General features: G+C 45.3%; 1 protein-coding gene across 9 annotated transcripts in view; it reads right to left on the reverse strand.

The window, feature by feature from the left end:
• LOC103647182 (protein ENHANCED DOWNY MILDEW 2) overlaps positions 1-16,798 on the reverse strand; it is a 53,259-nt gene that overhangs the window by 19,967 nt on the left and 16,494 nt on the right. For 4 of the 9 annotated variants that reach the window (XM_008671753.3, XM_008671752.4, XM_008671755.4 and 1 more), the window contains exons 8-14: positions 12,849-13,096; positions 12,683-12,766; positions 12,163-12,606; positions 11,711-11,852; positions 11,528-11,629; positions 10,096-10,188; positions 9,475-9,516 (exon numbers count right to left, since the gene is read on the reverse strand). In XM_008671753.3, coding sequence (XP_008669975.1) covers positions 9,475-9,516; positions 10,096-10,188; positions 11,528-11,629; positions 11,711-11,852; positions 12,163-12,606; positions 12,683-12,766; positions 12,849-13,096 — 1,155 coding nt within the window. The remainder of the gene's footprint in view (positions 1-9,474; positions 9,517-10,095; positions 10,189-11,527; positions 11,630-11,710; positions 11,853-12,162; positions 12,607-12,682; positions 12,767-12,848; positions 13,097-16,798) is intronic. The other 5 variants (XM_020548436.3, XM_020548435.3, XM_020548437.3 and 2 more) reach the window with 2 other exon arrangements.

Consider the following 16,798-nt stretch of genomic DNA (forward strand, 5'->3'; position numbering starts at 1 on the left):
GAAGGTGATGCTCCATTTGATATCCTATCTTGGTGGAGGGGGCAAGTGACAAATCTTCCTATCCTTTCGACCCTTGCTCGTGATGTGTTATCTATGCAAGTTTCTACTGTTGCTTCGGAGTCAGCATTTAGCTCTAGTGGACGTATTGTTGATGCCTTTCATTCAAAACTTAAACCTGAAATTATTGAGGCCTTGGTTTGTACCAAGGATTGGAAGATTGCTTCAGAGAAAGGTTTGATTTCATTATACATGTGTTTGTCGTTCATTTGTATTTGTTTATTTATGTGCATGTGAGTAGGTTTTAAAGTCGTCTAATCGCGATTAGTCGGACTTATCGCTGTTGCAAGGCCGATTAGGGCCACCGACGCGATTAGGGCGACTAGAAACCTAGTCGTCCGACTAATCGCGATTAGTCGGCGATTAGTCGTCCGATTAGGGTTGTTCTCGACTAGGTGCTCTGTTTTGGGCTCCAGGCTGCTCTTTTCTATTTGGGCCAGCCCACCAGGGGAGCTGAAAGCCTGAAACTGAGCGCCAATGTGCCAATGTCGTTACCCCTCGTACAGTCTTTTACCCTAGCTGGAGTTGAGCGCCGTCGCCTTCATCTGCTTGCTGCTAACTGCTCTGAGCGCCGCCGCCCTCCTCTGCTTGCTGCTGCTCTGAGCGTCGCCGCCCTCCTCTGCTTGCTGCTGCTCTGAGCGCCGCCCTCCTCTGCTTGCTGCTGCTCTGAGCGCCGCCCTCCTCTGCTTGCTGCTGCTGTGAGCGCCGCCGCCCTCCTCTGCTTGCTGGACGCCCTCCTCTGCTTGCTGGACTGGAGATGGACTGCTGAGTGCTGACTGCTGTGCTGAGCGCCGCCGCCCTCATCTTCTTGTTGGAGCTGGACTGCTGACTACTGAGCGCCCTCCCTCCTGCTCTGTTGTTCTTTTGCTGGAACAGAGATGAGCACTTCTGGTAATCCCTCCCTCCTCTAGTCTTTTGTTCTTTTGCTGGAAACAGAGATGAGCACTTCTTGAGTTGCTCTTTGCTTGCTGCAGATGAGGATGGGAGCCAACGTAATAATGTAGAAGTTCTCTTTCCAGGATCTAGGTTGTCCCAGCCTCAAGGTGATGGCACAGCCACAGATCATGCTGCCACACGTGAATCAGTTGCATCAGCTTCGTCTGATGTCGCAGCAGCTGCTGGTTCTACCATAAAAGATAAAGCTATTGCTGCACTACCCGCAGTATTAGCTGAGATGGCTAAGGATACTAAGAGAAAGGCTCGATCTTCAGACCCAGGGTGGAATTATGGATTTTGGCCAAATAAAGCTATTGCTGCACTCCTACTATCTTGCATTTGTTTGTTTTAATCTAGTGTCCTGCTGTCCTACACAACAATCTAGCAGTCCATCTTATTTTAATCTTATCAGTTGACCTGCATTTAATCCTGCAATCTTGCTGTCCTGCTGTCCTACTAATATTTATAGCTTTATGTATATATATGGACCTGTTATAGATGGACGACTATAGGACGACTAGGGAGTCGACTAGGATCGACTAATCGAGCTAATCGACGACTAATCGCGATTAGTCACCTTATCGGTGCTTAGGCGACTAGAGTCGACTAGCCGACTTTAAAACCTTGCATGTGACTTGATGAGACTTACTACTATGTTCTTTGTTCTCAACAATTTCAGATTTAGAAACTGAAATTAGAACCATAAGTGAAGATATGAATGCAATGGACTTGGACGAAGATGCTATTGCGGCGACTTGATACATTGAAATTAGACCCTTCGCTATGTTGTTTGCGCTTTTGTAATAAACTATGTAGCATGTTGTGTATCTCTTTTAATGTTGCGGCGAACTTGTGTGAAATATCTACTATCTATTATATATTTGTGGAATTGTGAACTTGTGGATTATACATAAAAGACGGGGTATGCTGCTGATTTACTTTTAAAATTGTGTTGTTTCTTCTATAATGAACCTGTGTGAAATATCTACTATTTGTTATATACTTGTGGACTTGTGGAGTATGCCTAAAAGAGGGGATATGCCGCTGATTTTTTTTTGAAATTGTGTTTTAAGTTCTATAATGAACTTGTGGTTAGTAACTTGAATTGTATGTGTCCATTTTGTCAATATTTGGCTTTTTCATCAGGACGGACTATCCGACTAATATCTGTTATCTATCCGTGTAATATCCGATATCCGTTTCTTACCCACCCTATTTATTACCCGATCACGTCCTGTATCCGTCCCGGATTTTAACTATCCGTATCCGATCCTGTATCCGAGAAAATTGTATTAGGGTAGGATATGAGATGACCTAGTATCCGTCCGTATCCGTCCCGTTTTCACCCCTAAAACATGTGTTCAGGGCAAGCTGCAAATACGGAATACTTGGGAAAAGCAATTTATGAATGTTTCTTTCTTGGGTCTGTCCAGTTTGAACCTGCTGAGAGGATATGGAAGGCTTGGGCTCCAGCTAATGTAAATTTTTCTTGTGCCTAACTGCCTTTCGGATGTGCTGGACTACTGATCGATTGAGAAAGAGAGGCATGGAACATCCAGATTTCTGCCCCCTATGTGATCAGCAGCAAGAAACAACTGCTCACCTATTGGCCAGTTGTGTATTTGCCAGGGGTTTTTTGTTTCAGCTGCTTATACAGATCAATCTCCAGCAGCTTGCACAACAAAATCATGATGGCAACTTCATGGATTGGAGGTTTGTCATGGTTGTCTGAAGTGCGGGCGAGGGGTGCCGTTATGACGGTCACGCTCCCGCTCCCGCCCTCTGGCCTTCCCCCTCCCGACGCCTCGTTTCCACCCCCCACTGGCCCCTCGCCGGCTCCTATTCCGAGTCCGGCGACCACCCCTCTCCCCTCGCCGGCGTCGCAGGACCCTTCCCCTGGTGTCCAGCGCGGCGGACGTCCGGAGGTGCTGCGCTACGCGCCGTGTCCTCCTTCCTCTGGCCTCTCGCCGGCTCTTACTCCAAGACCGGCGACCACTCAACTTCCCTCCCCGGCGTCGGAGGATTATCCCCTTGGTGTTGTGCGCGGCGGAAGATCGAAGGAACAGCGTTGGCTGGAAGACGGTGGAGCTTGTGCCTCCTCTGCTGCGTCACTAGTTCGGGGTGACGTGGGGAAGAAATCCTATAGGGAGGCTCTGTTTTCTCCCAGGCCTGCTGCGTCCAGGGACGTTGATGGTTGGGTGACGGTGGTTCGTCGGCGTCCGAACACCTTGAAGTCGCTCCCCAGACCTGTCCCGGTGGATTTGCGCGGAAGATGCTTCAATTGTTTCTCGTCTGAGCACCGTGCGGCTGTGTGCCGTAATCGCGTGCGGTGTTTTTTCTGCCGGTTGCCGGGGCACCGTGTGGGCGTGTGCCCGCGCCGGCGGACGGACCCTCCCATCCCTGGACGCACTTTGGTGTGGCGACCTGTGGCTATGAGACCTTCGGAGAAGAATGTCTGCGATCGAGATATGGCTGTGGCTGGCGGGTCTGGACCTGTTACAACGACTGGTGAAGGCGCGAGGAAGAGAACTCGCCGTGGACAGAGGAAGAGGAGGTCGGGCGCTGGGGAGCAGTTGCCTCCTCCGCCTGCCTTCGGCCTGGATAAGCCGGTGAGCTTTGTCGGGCGCTGTGGAAGAATTGATCGGGCTGAGGAGGAACTCCGTCGTGCACTGATCGTCAGTGTTGTAGGCAGGGAGGATTCTGGCTGCGCCGTGGAGGTGCGTGACGCGATCGCCTCGAGGTTTTGCCTTGAAGCAGGGTCGCTCCGCATACGTCGTGCTGCGCCTAATTCTTTCCTAGTCTTCTTCCCCTCGGTTGCCGTGGCTGATCGGGTGATTGGGGAGGGGCAATCTCTTCATGTCCCTCCGCTCAGGTTGCATATTCGAAGGTGGTCTCGCCAGGCTTTCGCTTCTGGAGGTGGAAAGCCGCTTGTGCCCGTTGGCGTCGAACTTCGTGGAATTCCTGCGCATCTCTGGGGGATTGAGGCTGTTCTTGGTGCTTTCTGTTTGATTCAAGGTTTTTTGCCTGGCTTGGTCATGGAGGAAGACATGTCTGTTCTCAGACTGAAGGTCTGGTGCCGGTCACCTGTGCTGCTGCCGGCGGTGGTGGATCTCCTTGCTGAAGAGCCGATGGTCTGTGGAGAGGATGGGAGCTGGGTTCCTAGCACGTTGGTGTTCCCTGTTTCTGTGGTGGTGCTTCATTCTGATGGGAGTTCAGCTTCCGGTGTGGATCCTCCTGCGCCATCCCCTTCGGGCTTTGTCGACGAAGATAGTGATCATGAGCATCATATGGAACGGCCAGGGCGCCCTACGTCTTCTGTTCGGGTCCCAATTCATTTGCGTCTGGGTCAGCGCAGTCGTTCTGGGCTGATGGATGATATGTCTGTTATGGCTGTTCATCAGGATTTGGTGGAGGGGGGATCAGTTGATGCTCCGGCTCTCCCGATTGTTTCGGTTGAGGAGCGGGAGGCGCCTGGTCACCCTCCAGATTTGGGATCAGTTGATGCCCTGGCTCTCCCGGAAGTTTCGGTTGCAGAGCTGGAGGCGCCTGGTCACCCTCCAGTGTTAGCGTTGGATCTGGCAGAGGATTTGGAGTTCAGTTGTCAGGAGGGCTGGTCTTCACATGTTGTTATCTCGCCGGCTAGGCCTTGCTTGGACAATCCTTTGGTGGGGGACCTTATGACCGGACTGGCGGAGGTTGTCACTGCTGGGCAGCATGGTTCCGGGTTCTCCTATTTGCTGACCGATGGTGTTTCTGCTAATGTGGAGGAGGCAGTCACTGCTGGGCAGCACGGTTCCGGGGTCTCCCAATTGGTGGCTGTTGGTTCTCCTGCTGTTGTCTCTGCCAGGGTGCGGAGGTTTGAGTCTTGTCAGTCTTCCCGGGCTGATAGATGGAGATCAAAGCCACCCGTGTTCAAAGTTTATTCCAGAAGAAGATTATCTCAGGCTCAGGTGGTCCAGGACGACCTTTTACTGCAATCTGTGGTGGAATTGGTTCCACCTTTGGAGGAGTTCAAGTCTGCGGTTACTAAGCCTTCTGATGGCTTGTTACCACCCCCTCCCCACCGAAGGACCAAAAGCAGGAAAAAGGTAATGCCAAGTGATTTTCGGCCACGGAGAAGTAGGAGGGTGGCCAAATTCCCTCCAGAACTTGGATCCAATGCGGCTGCACAAGTATGTAGACATCTGGGTTTTTGTGATGAAATGGAGAATATGTCTCTTGATGATGCCTGCAATTATGCAAAGTTATTTGATTCTGGGCTTTCGAGTGCACATGTGGCTGCTTTGGCAGCTTTGTTTGGTTGGGAGGTCCCTCAGGTGGGGGCGATCTGATTTGTTTCCAATGGAGAATGGCTGTTTTCTTATTTGGAATGTGAGGGGTCTAAATGATCGTGCCAGGAGGGACTCGGTTAAATCTCTGGTCCTTGATATCAAGCCTTCCATTGTTTGTCTACAGGAAACCAAATTGTGTGCTATCTCAGACTTTGACATGCTGTCTATTCTTGGGACTGGTTTCAGTAATTTTGTGTATAGTCCCGCCCAGGGGACTAGAGGAGGAGTTCTAATTGCTTGGCGTGATGGGTCTTTTGTTTCTGTGGCTTCGGTTGTGAAGAATTTCTCTGTCTCAGTCCAGTTTCAGGATGAGTCTGGTTCCTCCTGGTGGTTCACAGGTGTGTATGGACCTCACCAGGATAGTTTTAAGCAGGAGTTTATTCATGAATTGAGAACGGTTCGTGATGAATGTGTGGGGCCATGGTTTTTGTGTGGGGATTTTAATATGATCATCCGGGAAGAAGATAAGAATAATTCCAACATTAATAGGCTATTGATGGGTCGCTTCAGGGGGTTTGTCAATTCTGTGGAGCTGAAAGAGATTCCTTTGATTGGCAGAAGATTCACTTGGTCAAATCAGAGGGAGGTGCCTACTCTTGTGAAATTAGATCATGTTTTCTGCACTGCGGACTGGGAGGATTTTTTTCCAGATTGTTCTCTTCACAGTAATGCTACTGCTGTCTCGGATCACTGTCCCCTAACTCTTAGATTTAGAGAGGGGGCGTGGGGAGGAGAAGATTTCACTTTGAGAGTTTTTGGCCAAAAATCCCGGGGTTTTTGGAGGTAGTGGCTGCTTCGTGGAGTCTCCCTCTGCAGAATTTTTGTCCATTTGAGAAGATATCTTTGAAGTTTAAAAGATTAGCTAAGTGTTTGCAGTCCTGGGGTCACAAAGAGGTGGGGAATGTCAATGCCCGGTTGGGTCTTGCCCGTGAGGTTTTGCATAGGCTGGAGATGGCGCAAGATATCAGATCCTTATCCAGGGAGGAGCTTTGGCTTTGGGGGCAGCTGAAACAGCATTGTCTGGTATTGGCGTCTTTGCAAAGAACTATTGCACGTTTGCGGTCCAGAATTCAATTTTTAAAAGAAGGAGATGCCAATACTAATTTCTTTCACCGACAGGCTGTCTACCGTAAAAAAAGGAAGTTCATTTCAAATCTAGAGGAGGATGGAAGGGTGTACACAAATCATGAGGATATTCAAGGAGTTCTGGAAGGTTTCTTTACCAACCTTCTAGGCACTGATTTTCCAAGGTCTGTTACTATTGATTTATTGGGCTGTCATAGGCCTGCAGCGGATCTCAGTGAGCTGGATAGCCCTTTCTCGGAGAAGGAGGTGAGGGATGCGATTGCTGACCTGCCTTCTGACAAGGCTCCTGGGCCTGATGGGTTTACAGGGAGGTTTTACAAGACCTGCTGGAGTATTATTAAGGAAGATCTGCTGGCTGCCCTGAATTTTCTGCACCAAGGAAATGCTCATAATCTTGGACTATTGAATTCAGCCTATATTATTCTTCTCCCTAAGAGGTCCGATGCTATGACTGCATGCGATTATAGGCCCATTAGTCTCATCCACAGTTTTGCTAAGTTGGTCACCAAGCTGCTGGCCAACAGGTTGGGCCCTCATCTTCATGAGTTGGTGGCAGCCAACCAGAGCGCGTTTGTGAGAGGAAGATCAATTCATGATAATTTTATGCTGGTTCAGCAGTCTATTAAGTCGCTGCACAAGAGGAAGATTGCGGGTCTATTCTTAAAATTAGATATTTCAAGGGCATTCGATTCCGTGTCATGGGCCTTCATTATTGAAATTCTTGTCCATCTTGGCTTTGGTCCAATCTGGCGGAATCTTATTTCCTCCCTAATGTTCACGTCTTCTACGCAAGTACTTCTTAATGGCTCGCCTGGTGCTCGTATTGCTCATCGGCGAGGCCTTCGTCAGGGTGATCCCCTTTCTCCTATGCTGTTTGTGATGGTCATGGATGTTCTTAATAGTCTGTTCAGGGCAGCTGAAAGCAGGGGGCTGTTACAAGGATTGGAGGCAGCTGGGATTCGGAATAGGCTCTCGATCTACGCTGATGATGTGGTGCTTTTTGTTAAACCTTTGGTGGATGATCTGAATTGTGTTAAATTGATTTTGGACTGCTTCGGTGAAGCAACGGGGCTGGTAACAAATCTGCGTAAAAGTTTTGCTATTCCAATTAGATGTGGAGGGCTGGAGAGTCAGGCTGGCTGCAATATCTTGCAATGCAGTTCGGGATCCTTTCCGTGCAGCTATTTGGGGCTGCCTATCTCTGATAAAAAGCTGAGGAAAAGGGATTTTATGGTGTGGGTTAATAAGATTGCTGACCGGCTTCCCAACTGGAAGGCTCGTTTGCTGAGTCTGGCTGGTAGGACAGCATTAGTGAGGCATGTGCTTTCGGCAATTCCAGTTTATATCCTTATGGCCATGAGTGTTCCTAAATGGGTGATCAAGTCCATTGATAAACTCAGGAGAGGTTTTCTATGGAAAGGAAGGAAGAATGTTAATGGTGGAAGCTGTCTTGTTCCTTGGGAGATAGTAACTAGGCCTCTAAAGTATGGTGGTCTTGGAGTTTCTAATTTACAATTCAAAAGTTGGGCTCTACAGGTGAAATGGTTATGGCTGCAAAGAACCGATCCGTCCAGACCTTGGCAGGGAATGAGTCTTCCTATTCAACAGCAAGTGAGACAGTTTTTCAATCTTTCGGTCTTTCATGTGGTCGGAGATGGAACTAGCACTCTCTTTTGGTTTGATAAATGGTTGAATGGGAAGGCTATCTTTGATATTGCTCCAGAGGTTGTCTGTCTGGTGGACAGTAGAGTCAGCTCGACCCGGACGGTTGCTCAAGCTTTGGACAACTGGCGTTGGGTTAGGGATATTGGGAGTCATCTTTCTATGCTTGGGCTGCAGCAGTACTTAAAATTATGGGATGAGATTGGACAGGTGACTCTTTCACAGGAGGCGGACAGGCTTGTTTGGAGACACACGACTTCTGGGCAGTTTTCCTCAAAGTCTTGCTATAATGCCTTCTTCCTGGGGTCCATTTTCTTTGAGCCTTGGAAACGATTGTGGAAGACTTGGGCCCCCCTAAATGCAAATTTTTTCTTTGGCTGGCTATAAGGAATAAATGTTGGACTGCGGACAGACTTCAGAGGAGAGGGTTACATTACCCGGCGAGTTGCCCCTTATGTGATCAGGAGCAGGAAACAATCCAGCATATTCTATGCAACTGCAGTTTTTCTAGGGATTTTTGGCATCTCATTTTGTCGTCCATCGGGTTTGGTAACTTCACTCCTATTGCTGCTGAACAGTCCTTTGTTGCATGGTGGGAGAGGGTCTCTAAAAGAGTCCATAGGTGCAAGAGGAGGGGTTTCAATAGTGTCATTATCCTTGGAGCTTGGTGCTTGTGGCTCTCTCGTAATAGGGCTGTTTTTGATGGAGTGAGCCCTTCCATTAATTTGACAAAGAGGTTGTTTCTAGATGAGTTGATTAGTTGGAGTAAGGCGGGAGCGAAGCATTTAGACAGTTTGGGAATTATTGTCGCTTTAAATAGGGTCTCGTAGGGCCCGTCAGGCTTCCCCTTGTGGGGGAGGCTTGAGGGTTTGGTCTTGGTGTTGTAATTCGGTCCATTTTGGACCTTTCCTTTCTTAATATAATGATGCGCAGCTCTCCTGCGCTTTCGAGAAGAAAAAAAAAACGTCATGGATTGGTGGTTATGGGCCAGCAGCCAAGCTAGTAATACCCAATTACCCATATCCTAGTATCCTACCCATTACTAATGGGTAAATAATTTTCTACATGCCCTACCCATTTGATGTAGATGCGGACTTGCAGAGTGGGTATTAATACGCAATAGTGCAATCTTGGCCCATTGGATACTAGTGGCCTAGTGGGTAATACCCATATCCTACACGTTACTAATGGATTAATAATTTTCTACCCATACCCTACCTATTTGATGTGGGGTTCTGGATGCAGATTTGCAGAGTGGGTATGAATACCCAATAATAGGTATATGTGCACACGACATTTTTATTTTTATCTTGATGAATTATTTGAGCTCTTGAAGCTAAAAAGTACTTCAAAAGAGGGAAACGTCAATTGATGGCTGCTTATACCAGAAAAAAAAATATACCATGTCACCAGATTCCACATACCAGTGAAGTCTATCAACAATCTGTACAAAGAAAGAAGAACATTATTACATTAATGAAGTATAATGATATGGAATTATATGAAGGGAATGACTGATAGTCAATCAGTGGTTGGCTACCTAGTTGACTAACAACTAGTTAAAGACTTAGCCAAAAAAAAATAGTTCAGCTATTAGATCTCCTGTTTGGATGCACATGCACTAGAGCTAATTTTTAGCACCTAGCAATTAGCCCTTTTATCCAAACAGACCCTAACACGTGCGGCATTCATATCTTATTCTCGAGTCTTGAAATTATATTTTCCATGAGGATAGCACAGTAGCACTTATCAACAAACTGCGCATGAATCAAGTTCAAGAGACACACAAAATGGATCCATATATTAAGATGTGTGTTTCGAGGACCCAACACAACCAATAATTATAACAATTAGCAAAGATTTCTTTTCAGCAGTTAAGCAAATTCAAAGCATGTCATATGTGGTGATATATCAAAACAGCTCCAGAAAAAATACATTTTAAAAAGGTGGTGTATAACCTTTCTTCATATAAAGCCCCCTACCACACATGCCATCTCAACATAGTAGGTGGATTTCAACATACCTCAACAAGTTTCTCCACCTTCGTAAAATGTCGACCAAAAGAACTATACCTTGTGCCATGAATAAAAGGTGATATATATACTCTGAGTTTGGTCTAGCAGGAGGAAGAGAAATATGAGTTAGTAATTTGGTTGATTACTACTCCCTCCATTCCAAATTGTTGTAAGTTATTCTGACTTTTTAAGATGTAATGCTTTTGCTACGCACTAGATATATATTACGTCTACATAGATAGTAAAAGATATGTATCTAGAAAAGCCTGAATGACTTTGTTGTGGACTCATTCTTCTACCGGAACACCTATGGGCGCAGGCACAAGAAGGGATCTTCCATCAATAAGGCAACCGAGCTGGAAGAGCTGGAAGAATAGGGAAGGAAGCAGGCAATCAGGCAACCGAATTGGAAGCAGGGGAAGAGGATCAGGCGAGTCTTATCTCCAGTATATCAATCAAGTAGTTTCCTATTTCTGCTATAGCAGACAGTAGAGTTTCGTGTTTCCAGTATAGAAAGTAATAAGTTGACTGGGTGTGTTTCCTGCCGCCTATACTATAAAGGCTGGCTGCTAGTTTGTAATTGGGCATCGAAGAATAATACAGTTACCTCCTTGAGGTGGACTGTTCTTCGACGGTGGCGCCTTCAGCCGCCGGCGACAACAGTCCTCCTCCTCGCTACATTCTGCGTTCCTGTTCTCAAGCCACTCGCTTCCTCCACTCTCCTCCGCACACTCCCCACCGTCCACCACGCAACCACAACAGACTTATACTTCGAAAATGAGGGAGTAGCTAAATAAGAGTGTATAAATGCTTATTACTGCAAACAACTTGAAGAGAAACACTATGATAACGACAAGAATTAGTGATCACAACATATCAAAAATCCATTATTACAACCAATACTGAAATCCCCGTTCAACTACGCATCCATTTAGGTTGTGGCCACTGGCCAACAAATCGTACATATGGCCGTGTAAAACACTGTTTTACACTGTAGACTGTACTATTTACAGAGTTGAGTTTAAAATAGGCGATGAGATGAGTAAGACTGCTGGAGATAGCCTTAGAAACAATATATTCATAACATCATTTCCATCAAATAGAGATAAACGTACAATGTACTAACTTAGGATATGCCTGCCAGTACAACTTAAAACCAAGATACTCACATGGAAATGAAACCCACGAAAGATTTATTGATGATGACAGTTTAGTGTAGAAAATTGAAAGAACAAGCCAAGTACCGACTGAGACATAAATTAACAAAATATATATCGTGCTTCAGAAGTCAGAACCACATCTATTGCAGATCTGCTTTGACTGCTTACACAGAAGACGTACAAAAAGGGATTTCAAAGTAAGAAGGGAAGCACTGCAGTAAATGGCAAGAAAAACAGTTGTGCAAAATAATGGGTAAATATCTATTCAGTATTTACTTACATGCCACCTTGCAAGCTGTCTTAAAACATCAGGTTCACATACTGCTTTAGCATCATTGACACTACCTCCATTTTTCAGCTTTTTTAAAGCAGCTTCTACAGCCTAAAATGACATCCTCAAAATGTCAAACAAAATAATGACAGGCATAAATTTTAATCTGTATATGGTGGAACAAGGAAGCACCTGAACAGAACGCTCAATTTTTCCTAGTGGCATCTTGTCAGTTGGTCTGCCAGAGTATACATGAGTTGATGGCAAACTGCAGTTCCTTGTTACATCTTTTATTGTCAACGAAGAGATTTCATTTCCCAGTATGCTAATCACCCTGCAAATGGAAAATCTCAGTCATATAACAGTATGCGGACTTCAAACATTGTTTTCATCATCATATAGAATGTGCACACATGGCATTAGGATGAAAACATGAGATAACATAAGATGGGAGGATTCTGTGACATGATAAAAAACAGAAATTTCAATGCCCTCGCCAGACCTGATAAACAAACAAAATTCCAAAGCCCTCATCAGGTCTGATTGCAGGGAACTTGTGCGTGTTAGCAAATTTTGCACACACAGTCATATTCCATGTGAACTGGAGATTCAATCCCCAAGTACTTTATACACAAGTGACTCACCTCTTTTCAATTTCACTGTCCACTTTAGGAAATGAACTCTTCCTGATTCCAGATAAGGGCAAAGGTACCAACTCTTGTTCTTGCTCTTTCACAGATTTTGGACTGCTTACAAAATGATCCTTGGCCACATAAGGCAACTGTTTATTCTCTTTCAACTTGCCTTTTTTCTTTACAGGTGTGTCAACAACGTTTTGAGTGAAACTCTTCACAGAAACTTCTCTGGTGTCGTGTTTGTTTTGCTCGCTTTCTTGCATGCGAACCTTGCTTTTCATTTTCACAGTATCTTTGGGAGGTTGCTCAAGAATTGACTCACTGTAAGTCCTCTTTTTCTTCTTAGGCAACAAGTTAGCTCCCTTCTTTACAAATTGAAGTGGTTTTTCAATCCTTGGAAACTTTATATGATCTCTGACAGGTGTCTCAAGTTCACTATCGATCTCATGGTTCCTGTGACAGTTTATGAGAAGTATGTGATCTGAGCAACATATATACAAGGTATTTAAAAAGTGACAAGGTTACATACAGGCAGTATATCAAAATCATTTTTGATAATTCCCAAGCCCGTATGATGACACCCTTCTCTTCAATTTCATCAAAGGAAATTTCTCTGCAAAATAATTCCAAATGTTCGAAGAATAAGAGACTATACACACATTATATTTTTTAGAAAAACAAGACAGAGAGCTTACCTTGGTAAACACTTTCTGTGATATGACTTCGGACAGCGTCTGCAAACAGCAAATTGCAAAGGCCCTTGTGTTCTATCCTCCAAACCTTTGCAATGAAAGCACCAGTGAATTGGGCATGTAAATGAAAACCCATCTGTTATCTTCTTCTCCAATTCTGAGGCTTCATCAATGTTATTAGGATGAAGTTGCTGGGCAACACATTTCGGGTGGTAGAAGTGTCCACATGTAGCATTGTTACATAAAAAAACCTAACAAGCAGTGCAAGAGTTAGCAAATAAAAGCAGAACTTGAATTGAAACTGCATAGCAACAAGTGATCCAGGGTAGCAGCTTGTCAGATTACACTTCTAAATTACTAGAACAATGATGTTACTCAATTTGGAAACCACCAAAGGTAAAAAGAGATTAATTTCAGAGTTACACAGCTAGATGCTAATGACGGGCTGACTGCAACCAGGCACAATAAGTCTAGTCATACAAATAGAACTGAACTTTTTTTCAATGAGACAGGCAGGAGCTCTGCCATTGAATTAAGATAGAAAGAGAGTTCACGGGGACCAAGAGGGCAGGTGTGCAAATGCCTCCCAGCACAATGCCAACCAGCACACAAGGAGTCCGTTTGGTACAGCTTTTTTTTCTAAAGAGCTTTTTCTGAGAATCTGGATTCGTGAATAATCTAGCTATCACAAGAATCTGGATATCGCAGGCTTGCGTGCGGAGAAAGATGAAGGGGTCCATACGGTTTAGGGTTTAGGAAGCGGAAGATTCCTCCCCTCGCGACGACTCGGTGGATTCTGAATTCATGATGATTTGAGCGATTTTCACAAAAATGAACTGAGAAGCAAAGCATTTGGCGGTCAGAAGCCGATTTTGATGGCCAGAATCCGGCCAGAGGACGATCCAAACAAGCCTCAACTTGCGGTCCCGGGGACAACAAGATAGGGAGGGAGATAGCAACAAAGTATTCCTATGCCCGCTAGGCAGTTATTGCCCACAACATGCCTGCCAACCTTAACACAACATGCCCACCCACCTTAACAGGAATGGCTTCTCCCTAACTCACCATGTGCATGTCATGTCAGCTCACCAGAGGTAAGTATCAGCATTCAGCAATACAGCACCGGAGTGCCATCCAATAAATCAGCTAGTACAGCCGAATAGCAGTGAAAAAAAACATTTTATAAAAGAGTAACATTTCACAATGGCTGAATTTTGCAAACCAATTATATTTGATTTTTTATGCTATAGAACATGGCTTTGATTTCAGTAACAAAACATATCAAGGACTCCTGAAAAAAAAGCAGACCCATTGTACAATGCTCCCACATGAGTGAGATCTAGGGAAGGGATAAACCAAGGCAAGTCCTCCCCTCACAAATGCGAAGATGATGCTTCAAACCTAAGACATGGTAACTTAGTGAGACAGCTCTCACCTAGGGATGTTAATGGATCACGATCCAAATATTTCTTCACAATAAGTTAGGAACCTTAATTAATTTTAGTTCAAAAATGGATAGGAATTGAACCCAATCCTAATCGGATTCGATCCTTAAATTTTATAGTGTAAAAACTGGAGCCCAATACCACCCTTACTCTCACCAGTTCGCTAGGCTTGCCCTTCATCAAGGACTCTAAAAAAACACCTATAATTTCAAAAAAAAAAGAATGAGAAATATCGTGTGCTAGCCGGCAACCAATGTTGAAGCAACTGCAAAAGCAGCCGCTGCACTGAGGATGAGTGCAGCTAGAGGGAAAAGGAGGCTTGGGAGCAAAGTGTTGTCCCTTTTGTTCCTTAATCATAACATGAAACCAGGGACATATTTTATAGCTGAGATCTCTAAGAAGAGGGTTCTAGAGCCTGAGTAGCTTACACAGGTGGTTCCTAAACAATTCCTCCATTCTCATTTAGGTCTTCAAACTATTAAATTGCATATCTAGATCCGTAAATTATTGAAGTACTCAAGTACCACAATCTCGGTTCAAACTATCCATGTGATTCTCACCCACATTCCCCAAACTATGAAATTGCACGTCTAGGTCCCTCATCCATTAAACTACTCCAATCCCGGTCCAACGAAGCCACATGTCTCCTATGCTGATGAACTGATGCGCTCATCGTGCTCCGCTCCATCGGCTACCACACTGCAACTATGAGAACCTCAACTTCATGTCCAGGTGCATCAAAGCTGTTATAAAACAACTTCGCGAGCATGCTGACCAACAGCTCCTCATCCCCTTGATGGAGGCACGCACCGGACAAAAATGCCCGGCCCTATGCCTCTAGGTTACGTACTATAGCTTCGATATTGTTCTAGGAGTCCAGCCTCTTGTGGTTGTGCTCCCTCGGGCCAATCCTCTAGAACTTCAAGGAGATCATCTATGGCATATTTTGGTACCAGGGTTGCACGGTGCAATGGACAAGGGTCGGCGACATAACAACCCAGTGCGCCTCTCAGCATAGCAGGACCTGCTAGATGCACTACTAGAGTTTACAAACGTCTTCATAGATCCACGCAAATTGTCCAATTATAAACGGCCCCTCCTAGGGCGAGGATAGCTTGTGCCGATCTTTGTTGCTTTGTACCCATCAAAGTACAAGGTCTCCCACCTCCAGAGTTCTTCCTCGTACACGACGGTCATGATACCTTCGCAGTGTTTGCTGATACCTTGCCGACCGTAGGAGCGCTACGTCGCGGGATTCGTCGAGATGATCCAACATGTCTTGGAGGCTCGGCTCATTCCTTTCGTCCGCACATGCATTCACTTTTGGGGCGCCATACTCGAGATCGGTGGGAAGGACCGCCTCAACTCCGTAAGCCATGAAGTAAGGTGTGTATCCGGTCGAGCGGTTCGGGGTAATCCTCAGGCTCCAGAGGACGGCGGTTAGCTCCTAGGGCCACTGTCGGCCAAGTCGCTTGAGGCGGGTGAAAACCCGAGGCTTATTAATTTTTAATTTAGTTTCCAAATTTAAGACTTATTATTTTTAAAAGGCTTCCTGAGGCCATAAGCACAACATCTAAAAATATTTTTAAAAGGCTTGACATTTCATCTATTTATATTGTAATTTCTAAATAATTTTTAATTTAGTTTACAAATTTAAGACTTATTATTTATGTTTTTAACTTAACCTTTAAATTTAAAATTTACTTTGTAGTTTGATGTAAAAATCGTTTCTGAATTATTAAATGGATTGATCAAATATATATGAAAATTTTAGATGGCACACCCTACAGTAAAATCCTAGATCTGCCACCGCTGGAGGCCTGGAAGTGGAGTCGAACAGCGTACCGCAACTGTTCTCCCGAGAGGAGATGAAAACTAGGCCGTCGTCGGCCCCCTCTATCATCAGTGAGCCATCGAAGTACGTAACCCAGCATTTCCCGTTTGTTGGCGTCGGCTCCATTTGGGTTTCGGTCCATTCCGCAACGAAGTCGGCGAGGACTTGTGACTTCCCCATTCATGTTTGTAAGGTGGTTAAAAATCTGATTGCTGCAGCCATTATTACTAAGCTTGGTGATGGAGCTAATACCCTTTTCTGGAAGGACAGATGGTTGGAGGGGAGATGTATTAAGGACATAGCTCCTGCTTTGTTTGAGTTGGTGCCTTTGCGTCTTGCCAATGGTCGGTTGGTCAAAGATGCTCTCCCTAATTTCCATTGGCTCTCCGATGTGCAAGGGGCAATCTCAGTCAGAGTCATCGCTGAATTCCTGGAACTTTGTGAAGTACTTGATGCTGTTGTGCTCCAGCCAGGAATAAGGGATCATCATTTATGGAAATTCAGCGCTTCTGGTGATTATTCTTCTAGTTCTGCTTATAATGCTCTGTTCCTTGGTTCAGTTCAGTTCGAACCAGCAGAGCGGGTGTGGAAATCTTGGGCTCCTGGGAAGTGCAAGTTCTTTATTTGGCTTGTGGAACATAATAGGTGCTGGACTGCTGACAGGCTCAGAAAAA

Source organism: Zea mays, chromosome 2, assembly GCF_902167145.1.
Source record: "Zea mays cultivar B73 chromosome 2, Zm-B73-REFERENCE-NAM-5.0, whole genome shotgun sequence".
Classification (NCBI taxonomy): Eukaryota; Viridiplantae; Streptophyta; class Magnoliopsida; order Poales; family Poaceae; genus Zea; species Zea mays.